At 39.3% G+C, this 24843-nt stretch overlaps 2 protein-coding genes across 2 annotated transcripts in view; both read left to right on the forward strand.

Annotated features, from left to right (window-relative positions):
• Positions 1-8381: 8381 nt before the first annotated feature.
• LOC115805114 (GTPase IMAP family member 7-like) lies at positions 8382-12626 on the forward strand. The gene is made up of 4 exons (XM_030765595.1): positions 8382-8412; positions 9853-10533; positions 11697-12238; positions 12591-12626. Exons 1-4 carry the CDS (start codon positions 8382-8384, stop codon positions 12624-12626), a joined length of 1290 nt encoding a protein of 429 aa, XP_030621455.1.
• Positions 12627-20001: 7375 nt separating this feature from the next.
• The window catches only part of LOC115805115 (GTPase IMAP family member 8-like), a 30601-nt gene continuing 25759 nt past the window's right edge, over positions 20002-24843 (forward strand). Inside the window, exons 1-3 of the mRNA XM_030765596.1 lie at positions 20002-20062; positions 22802-23236; positions 23835-24644. Coding sequence (XP_030621456.1) covers positions 20002-20062; positions 22802-23236; positions 23835-24644 — 1306 coding nt within the window. The remainder of the gene's footprint in view (positions 20063-22801; positions 23237-23834; positions 24645-24843) is intronic.

Below are 24843 nucleotides of genomic sequence, written 5' to 3' on the forward strand. Positions count from 1 at the left end.
CCACTTAGAAAAGTCCCCTGTGACCTGGTGAAAAGACACGGTGCTTGACTCTACATGCATCGGTCTGACCCCTCCCTCGTTGGCATGGGGGTTGTACAAGCCATGCAGCAAAGAAAGACAAGGGAATTAGAAATAACTTAACTGGGTTGAAAGGGGATAAAAATGCAAAAATGTAAAAGAAAGAAAGAAATGTGCTACTTACTGCAATTTATTGCTGATTTCTTTCATTCAGGCCCTGTGTCAGCAGTCAACACTCAAAATGGTCATGAACATCATGAAAATGCTGAAGTTCAGCTTCCTGGCCATATTAAGGGATGGCTTGACAGAGAATGGGGCAGACGTGAAGAAGCTATGATGGACAGCCTCTGGGAGATGCTGCGAGCCTGTCTAGAATCCTTTGGTGAGAATGTTTTACATCATGATCCCCATAGTTGCAATTCCATTCTTTCTCCAAATCCCTTTAAAAAAAGATAAGACCAAATATAGTTGCAAACAACAATCAAAGAGATCAAAGCAGTATTGCTCAGTTCAGAAACTCTCCACTGTGGTGCTTTTCTTTGACTGAAAGGCGCAAACATTTCCAAGTGCTTAGTCATTGTCATTAGTTTCAGTACTGAAAGTTTCATTTTAATAGAAAAACTACTTAGGAGTTATAGACAGTAGGGATATACCTGAATTTGAATACGTTAATCGGGAAAGCACAAATAATGTGATGGAAACAATTTCTTCTACCGGAAGTTGCTTGTTATTATTCGGGAAAAAAAGCCATGATTGACATGCCTGTGTGTCAGCCATTATGTTTCTTCAAAATGATTCATATCATTGTGGATGGCCACAAGATAAAAATGGCCATTCTGTTTGCAACTTAGGACTTTGATTTCACATTATTGAAAAGTGACAACTGGACTACCTCCACAACCTTTACATCAAAATGAAGCTTAGAACCTGTAGTTTTAGCTGTATGTGTTCATTTCAGTCAAAATTTTGAAAAAAAAAACCCCAACAACATTTTACCTTGTATTTCAGTCAATAATTTCTGTCTCCAATACAAAACAGAATCTTTCGATTCATAAAACATTTTTTTTCAGTTTCTGAAAAATGGGAGGGTGGTGGGGGGTTCATAAAACTTGGTTTAGTTAAAAATAAAAAAAAAAAGAGAGAGAGAGAGAGAGAGATCAAAAGTACAGTATGAGGATGTGGAAATATATTTCATAATTAATTATATGCCAATATTAAATCAATTTGATGCTTTGAAGGCACAGAAATTGCATTGCCAATGAGTATTAGGTTAGAAAATACATTTGTCCGATTTAATGTGACTTCCTGTATAAACCACACTATTTGAATACAGATACAGAGACAGATAATTATGTTGGATGAACATATAGTTACAGATAATGACATTTCTGTACACCTTTAATAGACAGCAGGGGTCTCCTCTGAGGTTGATAGTAGCAGTAAGGTGCTTTCGGACCAAACCGTTCTAGGGTCTTAATCGAGAGGAACTACCCCCTGGGGAGCTACCCCTTGACCCCCTAGAACTAACTATGTCACGTAACCAAAGGCCAGTGGGGCCTCTCGTCACATACAGTACGTGTTCAAAAATAAGTCAGGTCCAAGTTGCGCTTGGTCCTGAATGTTAACGGCTGGGTTATGGCCCAAGCAGGACTATAGACTTATTTAGGCAACACTAGTGAATAGGTTTGAACAGTTAGCTATTTTATATGGATGTAATAGTTAGCTAAAATATAATTTGTTATTGTTCCAAATAGCCTAAGCCACTGAAGCTGGGGTCAAACAGGGGTCAAATTAACTCAGAGAGCAACCTGAATAGGACCCAAGAAGCTATGGCTCCCTATACCAAGTCATGCTTCCATACATTCTAAAATAATTGGTAGCAGTATCAACAGACAGTTACAACATACCTTCTAAGTCGATTGTGCCACTGGCTACAGTCAAACAGAGCAATTAATGAGGTTATCCTTTTCTCTGTCCATACTGCTCAATCACTCCATGGCAAAACATACTGTTGCTATGCCTGCTAAACAGCTTGCATTGGTGTGTGTATGTGGGTATATCTGAGACAGAGAGGGAAGTGTCTGTACTGTAAAAACCTTTGAAATTTTGTTTGTAATTTCTGCACTGGGCTTAGACTTGGGCTCACTGTTGGGTGAAGTCATATGTTTCGGCTGGAGCAATGGGTTAAAGTTAATGGGTTGGGTATGAATGTTATGTCCTGGGTGTGGAGGTAGTTGTAGCTGATAGCTGGGACCTACAAAAATCATTAAACAAAATTCACGTGGTGTAGCCTCATGGAGGGCATCTTCCTGTGTCTTTTAGACGTGAGACTCTATTTGGGTATAAGTCCATACATTTAGTAGGCGATTTGTGGGAGGACGTGGGGGGTACCACCCCCCTTGTTAGCAAAATGACCAAAATGCATCCCCCTTGTCAACCTGCCATCCCCCTATATACTCTATAGAGAAGTGTCAGTGACCATTGGGTCAGCCCCCCCGCCCCCCGTTGAAAAATAACAAATCACCTCCTGCATACATTTATTCTATTCACACAATTTTATTTGCAAATTTTGTGCAAATTTTATGGTATTTTCTATGCAGTTAAGGAAGGGAAACCCCCTAAAGAAATGTTTTTCATGGAGGAGGCATCTCAAAAGAAACCAGATTCTGTCAGTGAGTACAATTTTTTAAGCTCCTCTTTTCACCTCCTCATATTCCAGTATCTCACTTCATTCAGAACCAAACTGCTGTAGTCATATAGTGAAGTGCAGGCCAATAAATGTTTTGGCAACAGTTTTACAGAATAAAGAGACAGTTGCAGCTGTCATGAGATTAATTTAAACTGTGGTATCAAGTGCACAAAGATCTTGGCTCTAACTCTTAGTTCAAAAGTAAATGTTGTTATAATATAATAAATCTGTCCAGATATGGTGATGTAAAGTTGATTTCTATTGAATCAGACACTGTGTCTGGGGCTAATGCACAAAGTGGTGATCCTCTTCTGAAGAATCATGGAAAAATGACCAGTGAACCAACAAGTCCAGTTAAAGAACTGATTGATAGAGAATGGGGCAGACGAGAAGAAGCAATGATTGCCAGAATCAGGGAGATGCTGATGCTTTTAAAAGAATCTTATGGTGAGAAAATACCACATTATGCCCACAGATGCATTTTTTCCCTTTAAGTCCCAGAAACTAAAGATTACGCCAAAAGATAATTATGGTTTGAAATAGCCATAATTAACCATATTTCTTATGTGTATTTCCTCTCTCCGTTCTCTGATTTCAACAGAGGCCTCATCTGAGGCTGATGTCTCTGAATTAAGAAGATCATTTGATAAAGTTCACATGTGGCTTCATGGACAATGTCCTTCCCTAGTCTCTGGATATGAGACAGCTTCATTCATCAGCGCTGAAGAGGAAAGATGCGACCCTCAGGAAAACATTGAGGAGAATTTTACTGATGTACATAAGACTGTGTAAAAGTGTAACACAATAACTGCTCATCTGTAAATTCTGTAGATATCTGTTTTGATGATTTACACTGATGTTCCTTATACACACTGTCTTGTATCTCCAGAGACAGATGATGAAGTTTTTATTAGCTTATAAAGTCACAGCAGTTACTACAGGTTTTTTTTTAATCCACAATCCCCCTGTAGGTTTAATCAAGAGAAGGAGAGACAGCCTGGAGACTGGTCCCGACTGTGAGTGTACAGACTGTCTAAGGATGATATATCCATTCGCTTTAGTTGCCTTTAATTATTATCCTGGTGTAAACGTTTTGGCCTTTTCTTTGCAGTTTGTGGGGAGAGCCCAGCTAAAAAAATGCATTTGATAGAAGACAGTCACTTTCCATGTGAGGCACCTCAAAGGAAACAGAATTAGTCAGTGAGTGATTTCCTCCTTCTTTCATATGGAAACACGGTTAATGTTTTTCAGCCTTTTCACAGCCCTCCACTGCTCTGTCATTTGAAATGTGCCAAAAAAGAACTTCACTCTTCACATGAAGTATGATCTTTAGTTATAGTACACCTGACAGTTTTACTGTATGTAGAACCATCTGTACCCTTCACTACAGAGTGGGCTGAAATTAGTTTCCCTTAGACCAAAGATAATGCTAAATAAAGCTTCAAGCAGGAATCACTGGGGTACAAGTAGTTTGCATCTTTTTTTTTAGAGACTTTCATCTGTGACACTTCTTACTAAATAAAAGGCAGAACATTTTTCAAATACTCTTACAGCTGTGTTGTAGAGAATAGAGTTACTCTCTGGGTGTAAGTCAATACATTTATTCTGACTGCCTGCTTTGAAAGTTTCAGACCACACATTATAAGTGAGTAGAAACAACTTTGTAATGTCTATTCTTATTCCTTTGCTTCACTTGATTGAGAATGATAAAAATCATTAGATAAAGTTGAAAGGTGGCTTCATCCTTCTACAGTCTCTGGATATGAGTTAGACTGAGTAACCTGAAGAGCACTGAAGAGGAAAGATGTCACCCTCATGAAAGCAGTGAAGACAAACTGACTTACACAACACCGGTACACGACCCACATTCCCTTTCTTTTATTAGAGTAAATGTTACACAATACCTGGTTCACTTTGTAAACTCTGTAAAAAATTTGTTTTGATTATTTAAGCTGTTGTGATTTGTACGTGGTCTCTCACATGGATCTACAGAGACAGATGATGATGTAACAGCATGTTTATGAACTTATATTATCACTACAGTTACTGTGAGGGAATTAATGTGTTGGCCATGGAGCCATCGACTAATGACAAAACACTTTCATTCTTGTAATGCCATTAACATTGAGGTATTTTCATAATTAATCAGCCCTAAATTTTAAAAAAGTGCACTTTTTTATTTAGCCAGAATATATTTCGTATTGTATTAATTTTTTATCCGCCATTATTTTACATTATTAATTTTTTATAAGCTTCAAATATTTTATTCAGTGATATTATGTGTATTTTGTGGTATTATGTTCTTTACATAAGAAGTTAACTTATACTTAGCTGTAATATGAACTCTCTGTCGTGCACATGCTTTGCAGCTCCCAGGAAATGAATAAACTTGCGTTTCTCAACCTATGGACTTTTTGACTGTGATCCAACAATACTGTAATGTTTTACTATGTGTGGTTATGCATTAAAGCAGTGGTTCTCAATCCACTGCTCTGCATATCTACTATCTGTCCTTGCTCCAAACACACCTGATTAGTGTGATTATTATGCTCTTGATTAAATCAGGTGTGCTCAGCCAATCAAAAGAGCCACTGATGAGTTCAGTCAGGTAGGTAGAGCAGGGAAAGATGGAAAACGTGCAGAGCAGCCCCCCCCCCCCCTCCCCCCACCAGGAGCAGGATTGAGAAACACTGGTTTAAGGGCACTGAGATAATCCCAGTAAAAAGCTATCCCACACTGTGCCCATGGGGGGCGCTGTGGGTCTTGTTGAACAGAATCACTCTCCCTGTCTACAGTAGTGGTAGAAAGTCAGGTGGGAAAATATAATGGGAGAAGTCTCATGACAAGCTCATCCCTCCAAACAAGTTATTTCACCTAACATTCATCTAATACTGCTGGATACTCTCACGTGGCTCATTTTCATTATCTGTTACTTGTATAATGCTCTGATTATAACACAAAAACTGAATGGTGTACATTTCCAACATAGACTCACTGCTTTAGCAATTACTTTCAAAACATGATTAATATAGGAAGTTTTGTCAATATAAAATTAATCATGGCGAAAATGAGGTAATGTGGCTTTAAAAACACACCTTCTTGCATAATTATCTAGAGCTATTTAGAAGTTTAAATGGAAACCAAAAGGTATAAAATGCTTAGGAATCCATGTGTCCAGCAGTCTTATGGAAATATAGCACACAGATTATGTGAATTATGTAAACTGCTACAAAAAAAAAAAAGAAGGTATTGTCAGTTCATCTATTTTTCTCAATCTATTGCTCTAGACTGCCATTCTGACCTCCTCTGTGTACAGCGTTACTTTAATTTTTTTTTCAGTGAATTTAACCAGCTAGTATAAAACTCACACCAACATGAGCAACTGTGCATAAAGGCAGGTTATGTCTACCCAAATTAAAATTATATTACAGCAGCAAGCAAGAATTATCAGTTCCCTTTTTCACTGTCTATCACTCCATTAACCTGGTGTATGTAGGTGCAGTTCCCTTGACTGATCTGAAAGAAGCATCAGGGACTAAATGCTTGCAGATACTGGGAGCCAGTGAAGGGTATACACAGAATTATGTTTCATCAAGACTTCCACATCAGTCAAAGGGTGAATGGACAAGGGTTCTTCACATCAGGGAAATTCAGATCAGCTGTTTGCTTTTAAAATAGGGAGAAATTCCAGCCTTTTGGAATGATATGTGAGGACAGTCCAGTGCTGAAGGAGCGAGATCGAGGAGCATAGTCATGGACCAGGTGTCCAACTGCAGTACAGCCGACCCATTAGCAAGGGCTCCATAAGCCCAACACAACCCTGTTCTGTGTTACTCTACTAATGACCCAGCAGCTGAAGTCATAATTATTCCTCTGCGAGAGACCTTACTAAATGATTAACTCTTTCTCATGTAGATTAACAGAATGTGGCATGAACTGCGTACTAGTATACAGTGCTATGCAAAGACTGATAATGGACTTGCCTGATGACTTTTATAATTGTCAAATTAATTAAGGTTTTTTGTCTGGCTAAGCTAAGTATGCTAGCCACCCATATAAACTGTTTACTGCTATACTGCTCAGGTTGGTCACATGATTAGCTTAATGTTTTCCTTGAAATTAAAAAAAAAAAAAAATGTATATGTTTTGCAATGACAGGGGAGAATAACAAGAAACTGGGTAAATCTGGATCAAATTTACAAGAACAAAAACAGAATCAAATAACACGAGGAAATCATTAGTCAGTAGGTAATGTAAAGTTTAAAACATGAGAAAATGATTGATTTTCTATAAGCTTCAAATCACGCTGACTTTTATTCAGGAATATTATTATATGATTTTTACTCCTCACTGGTTTTCCTTAGTTTCTTTGTGAAGTGTGTCTGGTCTGGAAACATTTGAGATATCAGGACAGTAGGTTTGGGTCGAGTGGTGGGGGCATGGGTTAGTTTGTGGTTTCACAGAAAAGATGAGTCTTAAAGATTGTGAGGGAGTCAGCAGACTGGATAGATGTGGAATCATCAAACACTATTCCCTCACAGACTATTATGGGTGGGATAGAACACAGGTCCCGCTGAGCAACTCGCTCTATGTAGGTGCAGTTCCCCTGGTTGATCTGAAAGCAGCATCAGGGATTTTCTGCGGGCAGATACAGGGAGCCAGTGAAGGGAGATGAAGAGGTATGTGACATGTGCCTGCTTTGGTTGACTGAAGACCAGACATTTGCAGCGACATTTTAAATCATCTTCAGTGGTTTGAATATTTAATATTCTCCGTGGTTTGGCAAAAGGAAGAAAAATCAAAGCTAGAAAAGTCCTTCATTTAAAGAATAAACTCAATATTTGTTCTGAATAAAATATTTGACAGGGGGGAGGAATTTGTGTCAAATGAGGAAATTGTTCACCGTGAGATCACAGATGATTATTATCATGGTTAACATGAAGTGGCTCCTTATTGTCCGGCACAAATTATTTTAGACTTAGATGTTAGTGACAGACTTCTTTTTAACGCTTCAGCAGCTGTATTTTCCATCTGAATTTGTTGTAAAGTGGGTAAATTACTCCTGACCATTGATAGAGACACATATTCCCCACCTCACCTACCAGTCAGAAACTTTAGTCTGCTCTCAGTGAGTATTTGTAAAAGGAATGAAATCATGCCAGACTATTCCATCATGTAACACTGATACTGAATGTTACGAACAGCACTAAGTGAATGTTCTGTATGGGCTCATACCCACAGTCTCTCTGAGATCTCATAGCAGATTCTCACTCTTAGTTCTGTTTAAATGAGTTGTTTTGCTGTTGACAGTGTTTTGTGATTCCAGGAGCAGGTAAACGGACAATGGCCACATGTGGAGTAACACGGAAAGGAATGTTGCTAAACACGAATTCAAACATGTCATTCCAGTTTTCTCGCTTGTTTTTCAGTCAGAAAAACTACTTTCGTTTTAGTCTGCCTTACACGACCTTCAGACCAACAGTCAGACATTTACAGTAGTTTAATATGATAACTATTGCCTCTTTTTCTAAATAGAAAATGCCTCAGACTGCCATCACGCAAAAGCTTGTGACAGTGGACTTCTACTGAACATCACACAGATTCTTACTCCATTTGGGAGAAGCTGAAATTATCTCTTTGTGAAACAAAGGAAGGAAAACAAAAACAAGAGAAAATGTCTGAAGAGAGAACAAACAGCCAGGAAGGTGAGACAAAAATCTCTGAAGTTGTTTCATCATTGATCTGTTTTTCACATGTGTGAGAACCTGTGTGAGACAATCAACATGTACATTACATGCAGGGAAACACCAAAATAAATATAACATGTTTTGTAGCCATTGAGGTTACAGTACTGATCTTGGGCCTGATGTGTATACTGGGTGAGAGAAGTGACACTAATATTTTCATAATGTATTTATTTGATATGGTGTTACGACAAATTTTTCTGAGAATATTCAAATTGTAGTAACTTTACCAGAGGTAAAGGAGTCATTTATTTGGACAGTTTTCAATCACTCAGACGCTTTACTTACATTTCTCCCCACGTCTGACCTGTCAAGACGTCAAAGAAAAGAGTTTGTTTATCACTCTGGACACCACAGCAAGTTAACTTGTGTATAGACGGAGTGACTATAGAGAGAGTTCTGTGGAGCTATAAACTGCTCTGAATAAAGGACTGTTTTTCAGAAACACAAACAACAGTTAACATAATTCTAAATCAGATCATCTACTCTAAATGACTTATCATACAGTGATACCTGGATGTCTGTCTCTTTAACTACTCTACATTTCAGTGTTATAATATTAACATCTGGACAGATACCTGTCATTTTATAAATGAGCATTTTAATGGACAATAATCAGCATGACTGAGAGAGTGAACATTACAACATCTTTGTGATGCTGATGATCATTATTCTACATTACTATAATATGAGTTTTATTATCATTTATCAAATGTTTTTATTTAGATCTCAGGCAACTTTTCAAAAAGTCTGTTCCAGTGTTTCAAAACTGTATTAGTTACCGGGCAACTTTTCAAGAGGCCTGCTCCAGTGTTACTAAAATGTGCCCATAAAGTCCTGTGACTTTGGACAGAGTGAAAGAGGAGTTAGAGTGAAATTTTATCTGATTAGATAATCTGTTGTGTGTGCCGGTATAACCCTCATTCCTATCTGTGTGACAACGTTCATGGCTCCTTAGGAATTTCTGTAACCATCAAAAAAGAGAACATTTGCCTCCAGTTCCAACTGCAAATTACATTACACAGATATTACTCTTTCTTTAGGCATGTTTTGCATTAAGACATATCTTCTCATACTTTTGCATTTAGTTGATTCTGACCTGCAGCTGTATGTTACAACAACTTCTACGCCACTGGACAGATTTCTCCATAGCCTTTCATGGACACCTGATTGAAATTACTAGTTGTTAATGGGTTTATATAAACTACAATGGTCTGACCAAGACATGTTCCTGCTGGTTCATCTTTTTAGCTTTAGATTATTAATTTAACTTAGTCTAATTACAGATTTGGCAGCTTTAGACCAAATCCTTGATTCCAAATCCTTTAACACCCCCTCTCTCCTCTCTCTCTCTCTCTCTCTCTCTCTCTCTCTCTCTCCCCTTCTCTCTCTCTCTCTCAGAATTGAGGGTTGTGCTGTTTGGAGGGAGGTTATCTGGTAAAAGTTCTGTGATCAACACTGTGTGTGGAGAAAACATCATCAACACTTACAGCAGAACTGGCCAATGCCATGAATATCAAAGGACAGTCAATGGAACAGAGATCACTCTGGTGGATACTCCAGGCTGGTGGAAGTTTTTATCTTTAAAGGACACTGCTGAATGTCTGAGACAGGAACTTGTCCACAGTGTCACTCTGTGTCCTCCAGGACCACATGCTCTCCTGCTTGTCATTGAGTTGGACATTCCATTCACAGAGAAACACAGGAAATCAATGGAGGAGCATCTAGAGCTCCTGGGTGGTGGGGTCTGGGCATACAGCATGATATTGTTCACCAGAAAAAGCTATTTAAAATCCAGAAACATTGAAGAACACATAGAAAATGAAGGGGAAGCACTTCAGTGGCTCATACAGAAATGTGAGGGCAGGTATCATGTCTTTGAAAACAAGAACCATAACAATGACACCCAGGTCACTGGACTACTGGAGAAGATACAGGGAGTAAGAGCAAAAAACAGAGGAGGATGTTTTCAGATTGATCAGAATGTTTTGCAGCATCAGGAGGCAAAGAGAAAGATCCCTGTGGAGAAATCGACTGTAAGACAAAAACAGGCGAAGGAAAAAAGAAACATAATTCTGAAAGGTGGGTCTATACTGTGTCAAGAGAGAAATACATACCTCTTTAGTACTTGTTCTGATGCACCCATAGTGAATATAAACAATCAGTTTGTAAGTAAGCCTTACCATGACAAAGTAGTGACAAAACTGCTGCTGGCCTGTGAATATACCCTTATACATCTCTAATTCACCATAGAAAGCTTAAATCACGCCTACATTACTTTTTCTTCTCATGTTAAAAGGGGATTTCACTCTTATTGGCCCCTTTTTGACAGTTTCCTCAAAGTAACACTACTGATCAGGCCCCTGGGCACACGTTTTTTGGAGGCCCCCCCTCCCCTTGCTTAGCTAAACTGGAGACTTTCTTTTGTTCCTCCTCGAAAAATCATCCACTAGATCCACATCCACAAAATCATCCACAAAATCTAGCCGTCTGACAAGGTCTGACTCTACTGACATAAGTGACGTGAGCTGAGACGTGTTTGACACATGGTACTCCGCAGTTCTTTTTTTATTCCGCCTAAAAGGGAAAATGTCTGCTCACCCTGGCAGTTTGTCACTGACAAAGTTAGAAAAATCCAAAGTGCCACGAAAACATTGGGGAGCACTGACTGCAGATTAAATACCTGCAATGTCTCAAGCAATTCAGTTGGGCACTTCTCACACTCAGAGTCAGACATGAAAGACTCGAATTGGATGAGTTCAGCTCATGCTTTAAGCACGGAGGGGCCCAGGGGCCTTAGTGGTCAGATCACGCTTTAAGCCCCAGGGGTCTTGGGGCCCTTACATTGTAAGGACTGGAAGGCCCTAGTGGTGAACTCACATTTTAAACACCAAGGGGCCAGAGGGCCCTCACATCCAAAGCACTGAGCGGTCTGGGGGGGCCCTAGCGGTTAGCTGACGCTATAAGCACCACAGGCCTAGTGGTCAGCTTGCGCTGTGCACGCTGAGGGCCGTAACGTTCAACTTCCTTCAGAAGTCTTGGGCCACACACTGCATGCAGCCTGAGGCTTGGAAGGCCCCTGGCAGTCCGAGGCCCCAGGGCACTGGCTCCACTGGCCTGGTCCATAATCCAGCCTTGCAATTGATACATCATTCCAGTGGGATATAGAATGTTACAGCATAGGATTACATGGTATGCTGCATCCTATTTCTCAGTGTTTACATTAAAAACATAATGTCTTTCAGAGTTGAGAATTGCACTGCTGGGCTGGGTTGCTGGTGGGAAAAGTTCAGCTGCAAATATCATCTTGAATACTGATGAGTTTGTGACGGGAAGAAGAACCATGAAATGTCACAGAGCATCTGGTGAAGTCTCTGGAAGGAAGGTCACTGTGTTGGACACACCCAGCTGGTGGAAGTTCCTTCCAAGCCACTGCACTCCAGAGTGGGTCAAGTCTGAAATTTTACAGGGGGTGACCAACAGTCCTGAACCCCCTAATGCAATTCTTCTGGTGATTCCTGGAGACACATCATTCAAGGAAGAACAAAGGAGGATCATTCAGGGGAACATGGAGATGTTTGGAGAAAATGTCTGGAAACACACTATTGTGCTCTTCACATGGAGTGATATGCTTGGAGATATGCCCATAGAACAGCACATTGAGAGTGAAGGCAAAGCCCTGCAGTGGGTGTTGAATAAATGTGGGAACAGATATCATGTATTTGACAACATGAATAAGAGTGATCACAGTCAAGTCACAGAGCTGCTGGAGAAGATTGAGGAGATGGTGGAGAGAAACAGTTCATTTCAGTTCAGCACTGAGATAGAAACTGAGCTTTATGATACTGATGAAGATAGTGACAAGGAGATCGACAGCCAGACAGATTTATGTGGAAATGAAACCAATCTAAAGGAAGCGGTTAGACAACTGGATGAGGAATGGAACAGAAGAGATGATGAATTTCTGAAGAAGTTGGAAAAAATATGGAGAGAAAATAATCCCATTGGAAGCTTCATCTGGAATGGGAATAAGAGCATGGATGAAGAACTCAATTGTGAGTGTTTACACTGTCTATACTTACTCTCTATGACTGGTTTGCAGTTATTTTGTGGCTAATATTTTGTGATTTTCTTTGCAGTTAGTGGAGAGAACCAGTCTGAGGAAAAATGCATAGGGGTATCTTCAGAAGAAAATCTTTGTCAAGGTGAATCATCTTCAGAAGAACCAGATTGTATCAGTGACTAACTTTCACCTTCTCTAATATGATAAATATATATTTGGGTTGATGGTTCTACACTCTACAGAAACAGCTGCACCCTTCACTACAGAGTGACTTGAAACTGTCTTGTGCTGAATGAAGTGTCAACCAGCATCCAAAAATCATGACCAGGGTTGGGTGTCATTTAGATTTCACTGATACCAGTACTACCATTGAAGCAGCTTATCCATACTGATATCTAGCTCTATACTCTAATCAACAATGATCCCTAATTTAGCGGACCAAAATAATTAATAACACTTCTTTGGGTTGGGCACAAATATCAAATGATTTTTTTGTAAAACAAATGAATTAATGAAATAAACATAATCACTGGTTCTTGTTTCAAATGTTGATTAACAGAAACGTAAATAATGAAGATTACCAGTGATACAATAATGAAGCATGATCAAAAGGGGACAAAACATAAAACTGTGACAATCTACACACAGACAACAGCAAAAATAATAATCAGCATTTTTTGTTTGGGAAAACAAACATGTTAACTTTCTCAGAGTTTAGCCTGGATCTTTTTTATGTTATTGTGTCCCTGACCAAGAAAAAAACCCACTCTGAGAACCTCCAGGAGGTTTGGACACACAGGTATGTAGAGGAGAGCTGGGTGTCCTTCCTTCCCCAGCACCAGACAGCAGAGTTTTCTGATATAGGGACAGTAGTGAGGCCCCTGTAATGTAAGAGTTCATTGTTAACGTTCTCTCACACGACTGGTTTAATGCTCCTCTGCAGCCCTCTCCTCAGCTCTACTGATCTGCATTTGATCATTTTGGGTTTCATTCTTTTTTCCTTAAGTGGTATCGTTTACATGTGTGTGCTGTACATAAGTTCTCTGTATATAAGTTTTCTTAGGCAGCTCTGTGACATTCAGCTCTTTTATTCTGTGTCATTCTCCCTCTTTAAGCAGCAATGATTCTCTTGCAACCAGCTGCACCTTGAGCGTCACTGTCTATGAACACAGAGAGTAACTAATGCTGTGATACCCAGCCTAACAAGAATATGCTGACATTTTGAATTTTTTTGTTTTGTTTAGTTTTTAGATACTTGGCGCAATTCAATGCACTGTTGTTGAAATGTGTGTTTTAAAAAGGTGCGTGTGTATGTTTTTGAATTACAAGCTAAATCATTAATCGGTAGCTGAATGCATTAGTTTCAGTGAGATGCTAATATGCCTTTTCAAACCAGTTTTAAGCATGAACTGATCTAAATTCTACAACAGAAGTGAAATGCACTGAAATTCATAACGTCAGTGTATTTACTGACAATTTCCATAATGTGAGTTGCCCTGAGGCTGATAACAAGTGGAACAAGGTTCCTGTGTCCTTGGATGTGTGTAGGTATCTTGACTGTGAGTAGTAGATGGACCTTGTCTGCTTTGTTGGGCTTCACAGTGGGCAAATGGTCCAAGGAACTGGCCCCAAGGAACTGGTACTAAAATAACACTGGTTCTTGATACCCTGCCCAAGTTGTGACTTGTGACTTAAATAAGAAATTTAAAAAGTAAAGCCTTTGTAATATGTTACATTTTCCTGTCTAATGATGGTGTTTTAATGGTAGTTTCTTTAAATCAGGAACTGTGTCTGGGGATAATGCACAAAGTGGTCGTCCTGACATCAAGGACGAGGAAAAAGTTCCTGTTCAGTTCCCTGGTCGTATTAATGATCTGTTCAACAGAGAAAGAGACAGACGAGAACAGGGAATAATGTTCAGACTCTGGGAGATGTTGTGGGCCTGCACAGAATCCTTTGGTGAGAATATTTTACATAATTCATATAGAAACACAAACCTCTCCACCAGCTTCCAAAGTATTCGTTCATTACTACTCTTTGGTTGTGTCAGTGACTGACTAAAACCAAACACTGGCAGAGATATATGATTATCTGGTGGGAGCATGACATGTAAGATTAGAAAATTCGTAAAAACTAAAAAAAAGTGCTCTATACAAGAGAGCAGAGTGTTCAAACAAAAGCCTAACTCAAGACCCCAGAGCAGTAAGGCCTTGGAGTAGAGGTAGTAGTAGCTGACAGCTGTGAGCTACAAAAACTGTCAAACACAATCCACATGATGTGACTTCACAGAGTGCATCCTCCTATTTCTTTTAGATGTGAGACTCTCTTTGAATATAAATCTGTGAACTTATTCTATTCACACAGTTGTCTTGGTATAAATTTCATAATCTCATGTTATTTTTCTTTGCAGTTAAGGAAGGGAAAGCCCCTAAAGAAATGTTTTTAATGGAGGACTCATCTCAAAGGAAACCAGAATCTGTCAGTGAGTAAATTTCTCCTCCTCTAATGTCATAAAACCCTGAGGGCTCAGGTGACTCTGCATATGCTCCTCATGTTCTGAAAACTCCTCTTTTCACCTCCTCATGACCTCACTCCAGTCTCCCATTTCAGTCAGAGCTAAAACGCTTTTGTTGAGGTGCATATGTTTGGGCAGAATAAAGAGACAGTTGCTGCTGTCATAACATATTGATTTAAACTCTTGTATCATGTGCACGAAATCAGATGAAAATGTTGTTATTTTATGATAAACATGTCTTGATATGGTGATGTAAAGTTGATTTTTACTGAATCAGGCACTGAGTCTGGGTGTAACGTACAAAGTGGTGATCCTGTCCTCAAGAATGAAGGAAACATGACCAGTGAACCCAGTGCTCAAATTAAAGAACTGATTGACAGAGAATGGAACAGACGAGAAGAATCAATGATGTCCAGAATCAAGGAGATGCTGATGCTTTTAAGAGAATCCTTTGGTGAGAAAATACCACACTATGCCCACAGATTCTTTAAATCACAGAGATGAAAGATAATTACAGTGTGAAATAACTTTGTATATTTATTATTATTATTTTCTCTGATTTCAGCACAGACCTCCTCTGAGGTTGATGTCTCTGAATTACAAAGATCATTTGATAAAGTTAACACATGGCTTCAGGGACAGACTCCATCCCAAGTCTCTGGATATGAGACAGATTAATCAGCACCAAAGAGGACAGATGTGATCCTCAGGAAAACCTTGAAGATAATCTGACTGACTGAAATGAAACCAGTGTATGAACCGTGTCTCTTTTCTTTTGTCAGAGTAAAAGTGTAACACAATGCCTGCTTAACTATAAATTCTGTCAAAATATGTTTTGATTATTTACACTTTCGTGCTTAATATGTGATCTGTGACATGTATCTACAGAGACAGATGATGATGTCACAGAGGTTTGTGACTTGTCTCAGGTCAAGTCAAATGATGTGTTTTGCTTCTATACTTTTTCATGTAAGATGGAAAAATGAATCTTGTCCGATTTATTTTCATGTTCCTTACATATTATACTATTTTTTATTCAACTTTACATCATATTGTTCATTATTATAAAGATTAAATCATACTGACATTTTTACAGCAATTTAATTTTATTTAATAGAAATAAAAACTGTCCTTTACTGTCAACTTTATACTCCTCTTATTTACCCTAAGAAGGAAATGACAGGACACTTTTCATCATCAAGTCTTATTTTCAGTCTACTGCATGTATCTGAGATAGCATTGCTGTATTTCTATCCCATGACTGGACACCAGTTGAAGTGATAACACCAGTTCAGTGAGTTTTGACTGTGTCATTGGTCTGTGCCTGCTTTTCCCATGAGTCCAATAAACTTGCTCCTCTGAACCTCTGGACTTTTTGACATCTGTGTGTGATCCATCAGTGCTGTACTGTTTTCCTCTGTGCACCTCTATGGACTAATGGCCCTGATATAGTCACAGTGTGGCCTGAGGTGTAAAGTATTACAGTGTTTTTTTAATGAGCCTGCTCTTTTGGTCACTGGGTCATTTATGTCACCACATCACAGGGACCATGACAAACTGTCTGTCTATTTTTACTGTCTGAGAGACCAGCAGACACAGTTCTTATTAATCTGCTTGCTTTCGAATTGCTTGCAAAAGATTGTTAACAATTCCATTTGTTCCATGAAACCCGCCATTAAAAAGATTCTGCAAACCATTTCAACATAATACCACTGTTGCCAACCTGCACCACTGGAATCAGGCAGTAAGTTTATAAGCCCATATCTGAGATACTGGAACCATTATGCCTGGCACCAACAGCCATATCACACTCAGAGTTATTTATGTAACTCGTTTCACTCTAGCATTAGACTGTCCAGTACCTGGATCCCTCGACACCGGTCTACCTGTTAGATGAGTTAATAGTGTCTCTCAGTGGGCTCTGGGGGTTCTATTTTCAATACGTATTTATACTGCATACTTTCTGAAATGTTTGCCCAAGCATTCTTTTAAAGTCAGAAGTCATAAACATATAGTGAATGATTGTGTCCCTATACAGCATATTCACAAATATTTTTAAATCCTTTACTCTAGCTACTCTAGCTGTTTTAGGTTTTTTACACCAAGATATTTTAAAGAAAATTAACTGAGAGCTTTTATGATAATACATATTTAATTGTGTAATTTCTGGCAGTGTTGTTGTTGTTGTTGTTTGGTACGATGTCATGTCATGTTCCAGATTGTCAGTAAGATCTCAGGAGGCTTAGACTACTCCAGACAGTGAAGCACAGAACCCAGACAGGGGTTACAGGCTGGAGGACTCAGGCAAAACAGGCAGAGAGAAATGAGAGAACAGGTAAAGGAAGTGAAGACTGGAAATAAACTGGACCAAGATGTCTGACTGAGAACATGTTTCTCAGAATAGTCCAATAGATCAGGGCAAGACTTCACAAAGAAAAGATCAAAGGCATGGGTATTTATATAAACAGAAACCAGGGCTAAATGAACAGAAAACAGGTGAAACAAATGATGGAGTTATTAACTGATGACACCAGTGAAACAGGAGATTGACAGATTAAACCAAGGAAAGCAGTACAGTGAGAGACCAGCAGAGGGGAGAGGTGAGGACAGAGGCGTGACACAGTTTGACCTCCTCACAAAACTTTATGGAGATTTTGTTGCATACTGCATCTGAACAATGCACCACACCACTGGAATCAATATTCCTCTAGTTATCTACTGCCTGCATTGTCAAATGAATTAAACCTCTTGTTTGTACAAATGATTTTAGTAAATGATGATTCACACTCCCCAGTTATTGCTTATGCCAGGGCAGAAGTGAAAGTGTTTTCCTGTGCAAAACAAAGTTTCAATGACAGAGGAAGTGAAACAGATCTCACACACACATAATAATAGATCACACACACATAACATTCCCAGACTAGTTGACTATACATGAATTGAGTGCATAAGCGTAAAGAACAGCGAACATCAGATTAAATAGTTTAGGACGTGTTGGAGGAGTCTCACTATGGTTTGGATGAGGAAACACAACAAGCTACATCAACAAAATGCTATAACAGTCTTAAATGTACATCCTATATTTAATATGTATAGCATATTTGATCTGTGTGTGAACCTGTATCCATGGGGGAAAGCAATAACAATTTACACTACACAGTTTACCATGATATGTCTAAACCCCACTACCTGCCTGCCAGTAGGTATAACTAAAAGCCTTTGGAAACATCAGTCGACCCATGATGAACATGTAAATAGTTAAATTATTATCTCACAACATCATGAGGACATAGAACATGTGAAATAATTTCACATTCATACGAAATGCTGTGAATAAAGTTATTTGAGAAGCCATGAATGCTAAATCTGCCCCTTTGTAAGGTCATTCCGGGTTCTGTTTCACTGTGGTGTTGTGTTCTGTTTTTTTTTTTTTTTGGGGGGGGGGGGGGGGGGGGGGGTGAATCCAGGAACTAGAAAACATTTTAGTCTCTTCTACACAACCTTCAGGCTGACAGTTTCATCCAGACATTTATAGCAGTGTAATGCGATATACTGTTGTCTCATTTTCTAAATACAAAATGGCCCAGACTGCCTTTATACAATAAATTGACAAAAGTCTTCTAATCACCACATGTATTCTTACCCTTTGTGGAGAAGTTGAAATCGTGTATTTAGTGGAACTCAAGGAAAGCAGACAAAAACGAGAGACAATGTCAGAAGATGGAGAAAACAGTCAGCATGGTGAGTTACCAAATATGTCTGTGGTTATTTCAAAGTTTTTTTCCCAAAATCAGTTTTGGGATGAGCACTTTCTGTTGTCATTAAAAGTTCCATTGTGATTCTACACATGTATTCAGACCAGTGGGTTGGTGGAGTTTTAATGAGCGTAAGACTGTTAAACCTATGTTATATTTCGTGCCTGTCTGAGGTAGTGTGGTGAGTTAGAGAGAATGTTAATGGAAGGTTGCTTTGGTTGACACTCTTCTGCTTAATCGCTCATAGTACTGTCATAGACCTGTCACAGCTTCTCAAATGCTTTACCTACCTATCAACCCCGTATCCTACTGCTACACAAGTCAAAGACCTGCTTTTAAGGAGTGTTGTTCGTCACCATAGAAACCACAGGCTCTGAAAGCGGCTCAGTAAGAATCTGAAGACAGGAGATAAGAAAATAAAGGCCTACCATCTGACAACAGTAGAATTTTTAAATGTTAGTTATGTTCAACTGGTGACTTTAAAGTAAAAATGGAAAAATGTGAAAACCATGTACAGAAAGAGGGCAGAACGAACACAGAAATTTGCTCTCGTAAATATTTTTCTCTTTTTTTATCTTATACAAAGGTCTTGTAAATTAGCTCCTGTCTGTAAATAAAACATATTTCATGAAGTACAGAGTTACTATAAGATGGAGTATAATGTTATTGTGGTTCTTTAAACTGCTAAAAAAGACCTTTTCAGCAGTATAAACGACAGAAAGAGGTTACAGCAATATATTTCCAGCCTTCAAAATACCATGAAATATAAGATAATTTGGTTTAATCAATGAGTGAAGGGGTGCGCTTCAGTGACAAAGTGTATAAATCAGACAGACAACCAGGTGTTCAGGAATAAAGTGTAAATTTAGGAGTGTTATTTTAGTCAGAGGCTGCAAATTCATGGGGAATAAAGTAGTGAGTTAAACAGAATTAAGAACCCACAAACCATGAGTAGACACATCAATCCAACTCGTCTGCAATACAGCAGGAAAAATGCCATTCCCCTCAAACGGTATAATCAGTCATGTGCAGGGAAAAATTAGCACAACCACTGAATTTAAACTCCCCTTGGTATCCCCAAAATCTCCACTTCAATTAAAGCTAATATATTGTAAATCCATCCATCAATCACATGCAAATTCACAAACAATCATTTTAAATGACGATTTTCAGAAAAGTAAGCATAATCATTGTTAAAAATCAGTGGCAACACTAAAATGCAGGACCTGGTTAGGATGCGCCACGCCTGTAACGGCAACTCTGTAGGGGACTCTATAGGTAAAGCTTTGCTGGTCCAACAGTGCCAAGATTAGAAGTACAGTCGCCCCTCCACATTCGCAGGGGTTAGGGGTGCAGGACCCCTGCGAAAGTGGAAAAAACACGAATCTCTCTAGGACCCCCAAACCTTAATTCTGTAGGCTATGTTCATGGTAGTGTAACCAGAGGGGGGAGGGCAGGTAGGTAAAAGGGTCCCCCTTAAACAACGTATATACTAACAACGCCACTTTGGGAATTTTGCCTGAAGAGATAGTTTTATACCTAATCCCTCAGTAAACGGCAAGTATTGCACAGGTCCTTCAGTGTAAAACAAGAGCAGAGATGTGGTTCTCAAGGGTCATAGGAGTGAAGTTTATTTAAATTCGCTGCAAAAGAGGAGAAAAAGGAGCTGCAAGAGAGTGTTAATGCACAAGAGACAGAACTTTATTTAAATACTAAAGAATTTAATAACAGCATAAAAGTGGAGTTTAAACAAGGTGTTTCTGTACCTACAACTGGCACTAAGGATTACTAGGATGCCTCAAAGGGGGCCAATAAAGGGAGAGGCAGGCCGACCACTGAGCAGACTAAGGATGGGGATTACCTAGTTTGGGAGGAATGTACTTACCACCGCCACACGTGATTGTGAACATGCATGCACTCACACATATACACAGCACACACACGACACACACACACTCACACTGCAAAAGAGGTGTAAGAAGGGGTTAGGTGCAAGAAAAGCACATCAATAAAGCATGCAGTGGCAAGGGTTAATAGTAGGGAACCCAGCTATGACCCAGCCCCCCCCCCCCCAGTACAACTGCCAGACAACACTGATCACATGTTTCGGAGAGAGAGAGAGAGAGAGAGAGAGAGAGAGAGAGAGAGAAGAACTAAAACTGAAAGCAAGAGCAGTTGGTTTACCAAACAGGTTTACAAAAAAGAAGAACAGGCCTCATAAAAACATCAATATGGGCTGTTGTTTCCATGTTACATGAACTTAGTCTGGGCCAGAGCGGTGGAAAAGACTCTCTCAACGGCTCTGGTTGGGGCAAATACATCACTGTAGACCTTCAGTTAAGCACTCGAACCTTTGAGGGAAATGACTTGCTTGCTTTTTTCGCGACCATGCCCCAAAGCAAAATTCGTGAGGCATTTCATTGTGTGGAAGCCTATAGTTAAAGGTATAGCGGCAAATTATGTTTCAATACAACAGTATGAATAATAGTGCAAAAAAAGTCTACAACATCCTGGAGGGGACACAAAAAGTACAATTGGGGGTGTACCACATTTACAATTTCTAGTCTACGCACGTCATCCGCGATTTTCTGCAAAATTCCAAAAGAAATTCTATTTCGTTATTTTCATTATTGATGCAAACTTGCGAAAGTTACGCCCACAAATGTGAAGAGCCGAATAGCGATACAGTACAACGCTCGCAGCGCTCCCACTGGGCGACAATACCACAGATCCCAAAACAAAAAGGAAAGCCCCCAGCTAGCAAACGTGGTCTATTTATCGAAGATTTGATCAGCTGAATGCAATTAGAAAGAATGTCTTGCAATCACACCTCTAATCCACTCACACTCACAAATCACTGAGGCAGTGAGGACAATTTTCAACACTGGCTTATTAGTAGGAATAAAATACATCTGATCAAATATCCCATCACACATATTGAACCTCTAAACACAGTTGGTACAGTTCTACTCTAGTACTAAAAAATCGACTCTAAATCTACTCTAATCTAATCTACTCTAAATTAGTGTTCATACCACGATATCTGCATGGCTGTTACTTTAACCACTCTGCATTACAGTGTTATAATATTAACACCTGGACAGGTACTTGTCACTTTATAAAGCCAAAGTATTTTGATGGACAACAGTAAAAATCAGCAAGACTCAGGGAATGAACAGGTGTGCCAGGACTGAAGGCTGGTAAAATGACAAAGCATGTTTGTGATAATGATATGACATTACGCCTCATCAACAGTTGTGCAATATGAGTTCACTGTTTTAATTTAGTTTTGAGTAGCTGGCCTGTTCTAAATCAGACAGTTCCAGTATTGCTTAAGGACCACACATGCAGATTACAATACACAGACTTTTACCTGCAGTTTAACCAAGCTTTGCATTTCAAGCCTATATTTAACTAAAAAAAAAGTCTTATTATTTTTGTTCTCATTACACTGTATTTAGCCATCCCTGGCCCTCTGATTTGTGTGGCAAATACTTCTCATGTGGCAAAGATTTCTGTCTTTCAGGTCCTTTAGGTCAATTGTGAGTTTTTACCTGGTCTGTGTAAGCTGGTTGTAGTGGTGTCTTACTGGTTTGAACTTTGGGATTCACAACAAGTTTTTGATCTGAATTGAAATGTGGCAGCTTAAGAGCCAGGGACATGTGCTCGATTTAGTAATCGTAAATGTTAGTGTAAGTGTTAGCGTAAATGTTGTAAAATGTTGTACCCCGATTAATGATTCTCTCCCCTTCCCTCTCCTCCCTCCTCCAGATTTGAGGGTTGTGCTGTTTGGAGGGAAATTATCTGGCAAAAGTTCTGTGATTAACACTGTGTGTGGAAAAAATATTATCAATACACACAGAAGAACTGGCCAATGCCATGAATATAAAAGGACAGTGAATGGAACAGAGATCACTCTGGTTGACACTCCTGGCTGGAAGAAGCATTTCCTTTTAAAGGACACTGCAGAATGTCTCAAACAGGAACTTGTCCACAGTGTCACTCTATGTCCTCCAGGACCACATGCTCTCCTGCTCATCATTGAGTCAGACATGCCATTCACAGAGAAACACAGGAAATCAATGGAGGACCATCTAGAAATCCTAGGTGGTGGGGTCTGGGCATACAGCATAGTGTTGTTCACCAAAGAAAGCTGTTTAAGATACAGAAACATCGAAGAACACATAGAAAATGAAGGGGAAGCACTTCAGTGGCTCATACAGAAATGTGAGGGCAGGTATCATGTCTTTGAAAATGAGAATCAGAACAATGACACCCAGGTCACAGAACTACTGGAGAAGATACAGGGAGTGATTGACAAAAATGGTGGAGGATGTTTTCAGATTGATCAGGAAATTCTGAAACCTGCTGTAGGAAAGAGGGAAATTGCTGTGGAAAAATCAATCGTAAGACAAATAAAGGAAAAGGAACAAAGGGAACTGAATCAAAAAGGTAAGCCCAGGAAAATAAGGTGAATCTCACGACCATCCACGAATACTATTATTTTTGAAAACAGGAAATAATAGGGTTTCTGGGGAAAGTTTTTAGGGCAGGGTCCTGATTCATAATATGATTGTATATATTCCATATATATATATGTGTGTGTGTGTGTGTGTGTGTGTGTGTGTGTGTGTGTGTGTGTGTGACAGCGAGAGAGAGAGAACTGACAAATGCCAAAATGTAAAAGTAATAATGGACCCACATATAAGAAGGAGACATTTAAATAAGTAATAGCGTGAAAGAAGAAACAAATAAATAAAAAAAAATTGTGGCCAAAAATGGCAGAAATGCACTGATATGAACACAAAAATTCTGAGTTTATTTCTAAATTTATTTATTCATTCAGCTTTTGGAATCCTGCACGTATTTAAAGGCTTTATTTTTATTCTTATTTTTATGTATTTTTTCCTCTGGCACTCAGTTTTCTTCACAGACTCGAAATAAAAAAAATAAAGTCTAACACATGGGAAAGTTGTATTATTATTTAGCAAAATCTGTTGTACATCTTCCCAGTTCACATGGTTTCATTTCAATGCACAATACTTTTCAGAGTTGAGCATTGCACTGCTGGGCTGGGTTATCGCTGGGAAAAGTTCAGCTGCAAATATCATCCTGAATACTGATGAGTTTGTGACAGGAAGAAGAACCATGAAATGTCACAGAGCATCTGGTGAAGTCTCTGGAAGGAAGGTCACCGTGTTGGACACACCCAGCTGGTGGAAGTTCCTTCCAAGCTACTGCACTCCAGAGTGGGTCAAGTCTGAAATTTTACAGGGGGTGACCAACAGTCCTGAACCCCCTAATGCAATTCTTCTGGTGATTCCTGGAGACACACCATTCAAGGAAGAACAAAGGAGGATCATTCAGGGGAACATGGAGATGTTTGGAGAAAGTGTCTGGAGACACACTCTGGTGCTCTTCACATGGAGTGATATGCTTGGAGATATGCCCATAGAACAGCACATTGAGAGTGAAGGCAAAGCCCTGCAGTGGGTGGTGAATAAATGTGGAAACAGATATCACACATTTGACAACATGAATAAGAGAAATCGCAGTCAAGTCACAGAGCTGCTGGAGAAGATTGAGGAGATGGTGGAGAGAAATGGTTCATTTCATTTCAGCACAGAGATAGATGCTGAAGTGTATGATACTGACAAAGACAGTGACAAGGAGATCAACAGCCAGACAGAAATATGTGGAGATGAAACCAATCTAAAGGACTTGGTCAGACTACTGGATGAGGAATGGAACAGGAGGGATGATGAATTTCTGAAGAAACTGGCAAAGATATGGAGAGAAAATAATCTCATTGGAAGCTTGATCAGGAAAGGGAATTGGAGCATGGACAAAGAAATCTATTGTGAGTGTTTACCCTGTCTATACTTACTCTCTATGACTGGTTTACAGTTATTTTGTGGTAAATATTTTGTGATTTTCTTTGCAGTCAGTGGAGAGAACCAATCTGAAGAACCATGCATAGTGAATATATCTTCAGGAGAAAATCTTTGTCAAGGGGAAACATCTTTAGAGGAGCCAGATTGTATCAGTGAGTAACTTTC

Source organism: Chanos chanos, chromosome 2 (assembly GCF_902362185.1).
Source record: "Chanos chanos chromosome 2, fChaCha1.1, whole genome shotgun sequence".
Lineage (NCBI taxonomy): Eukaryota > Metazoa > Chordata > Actinopteri > Gonorynchiformes > Chanidae > Chanos > Chanos chanos.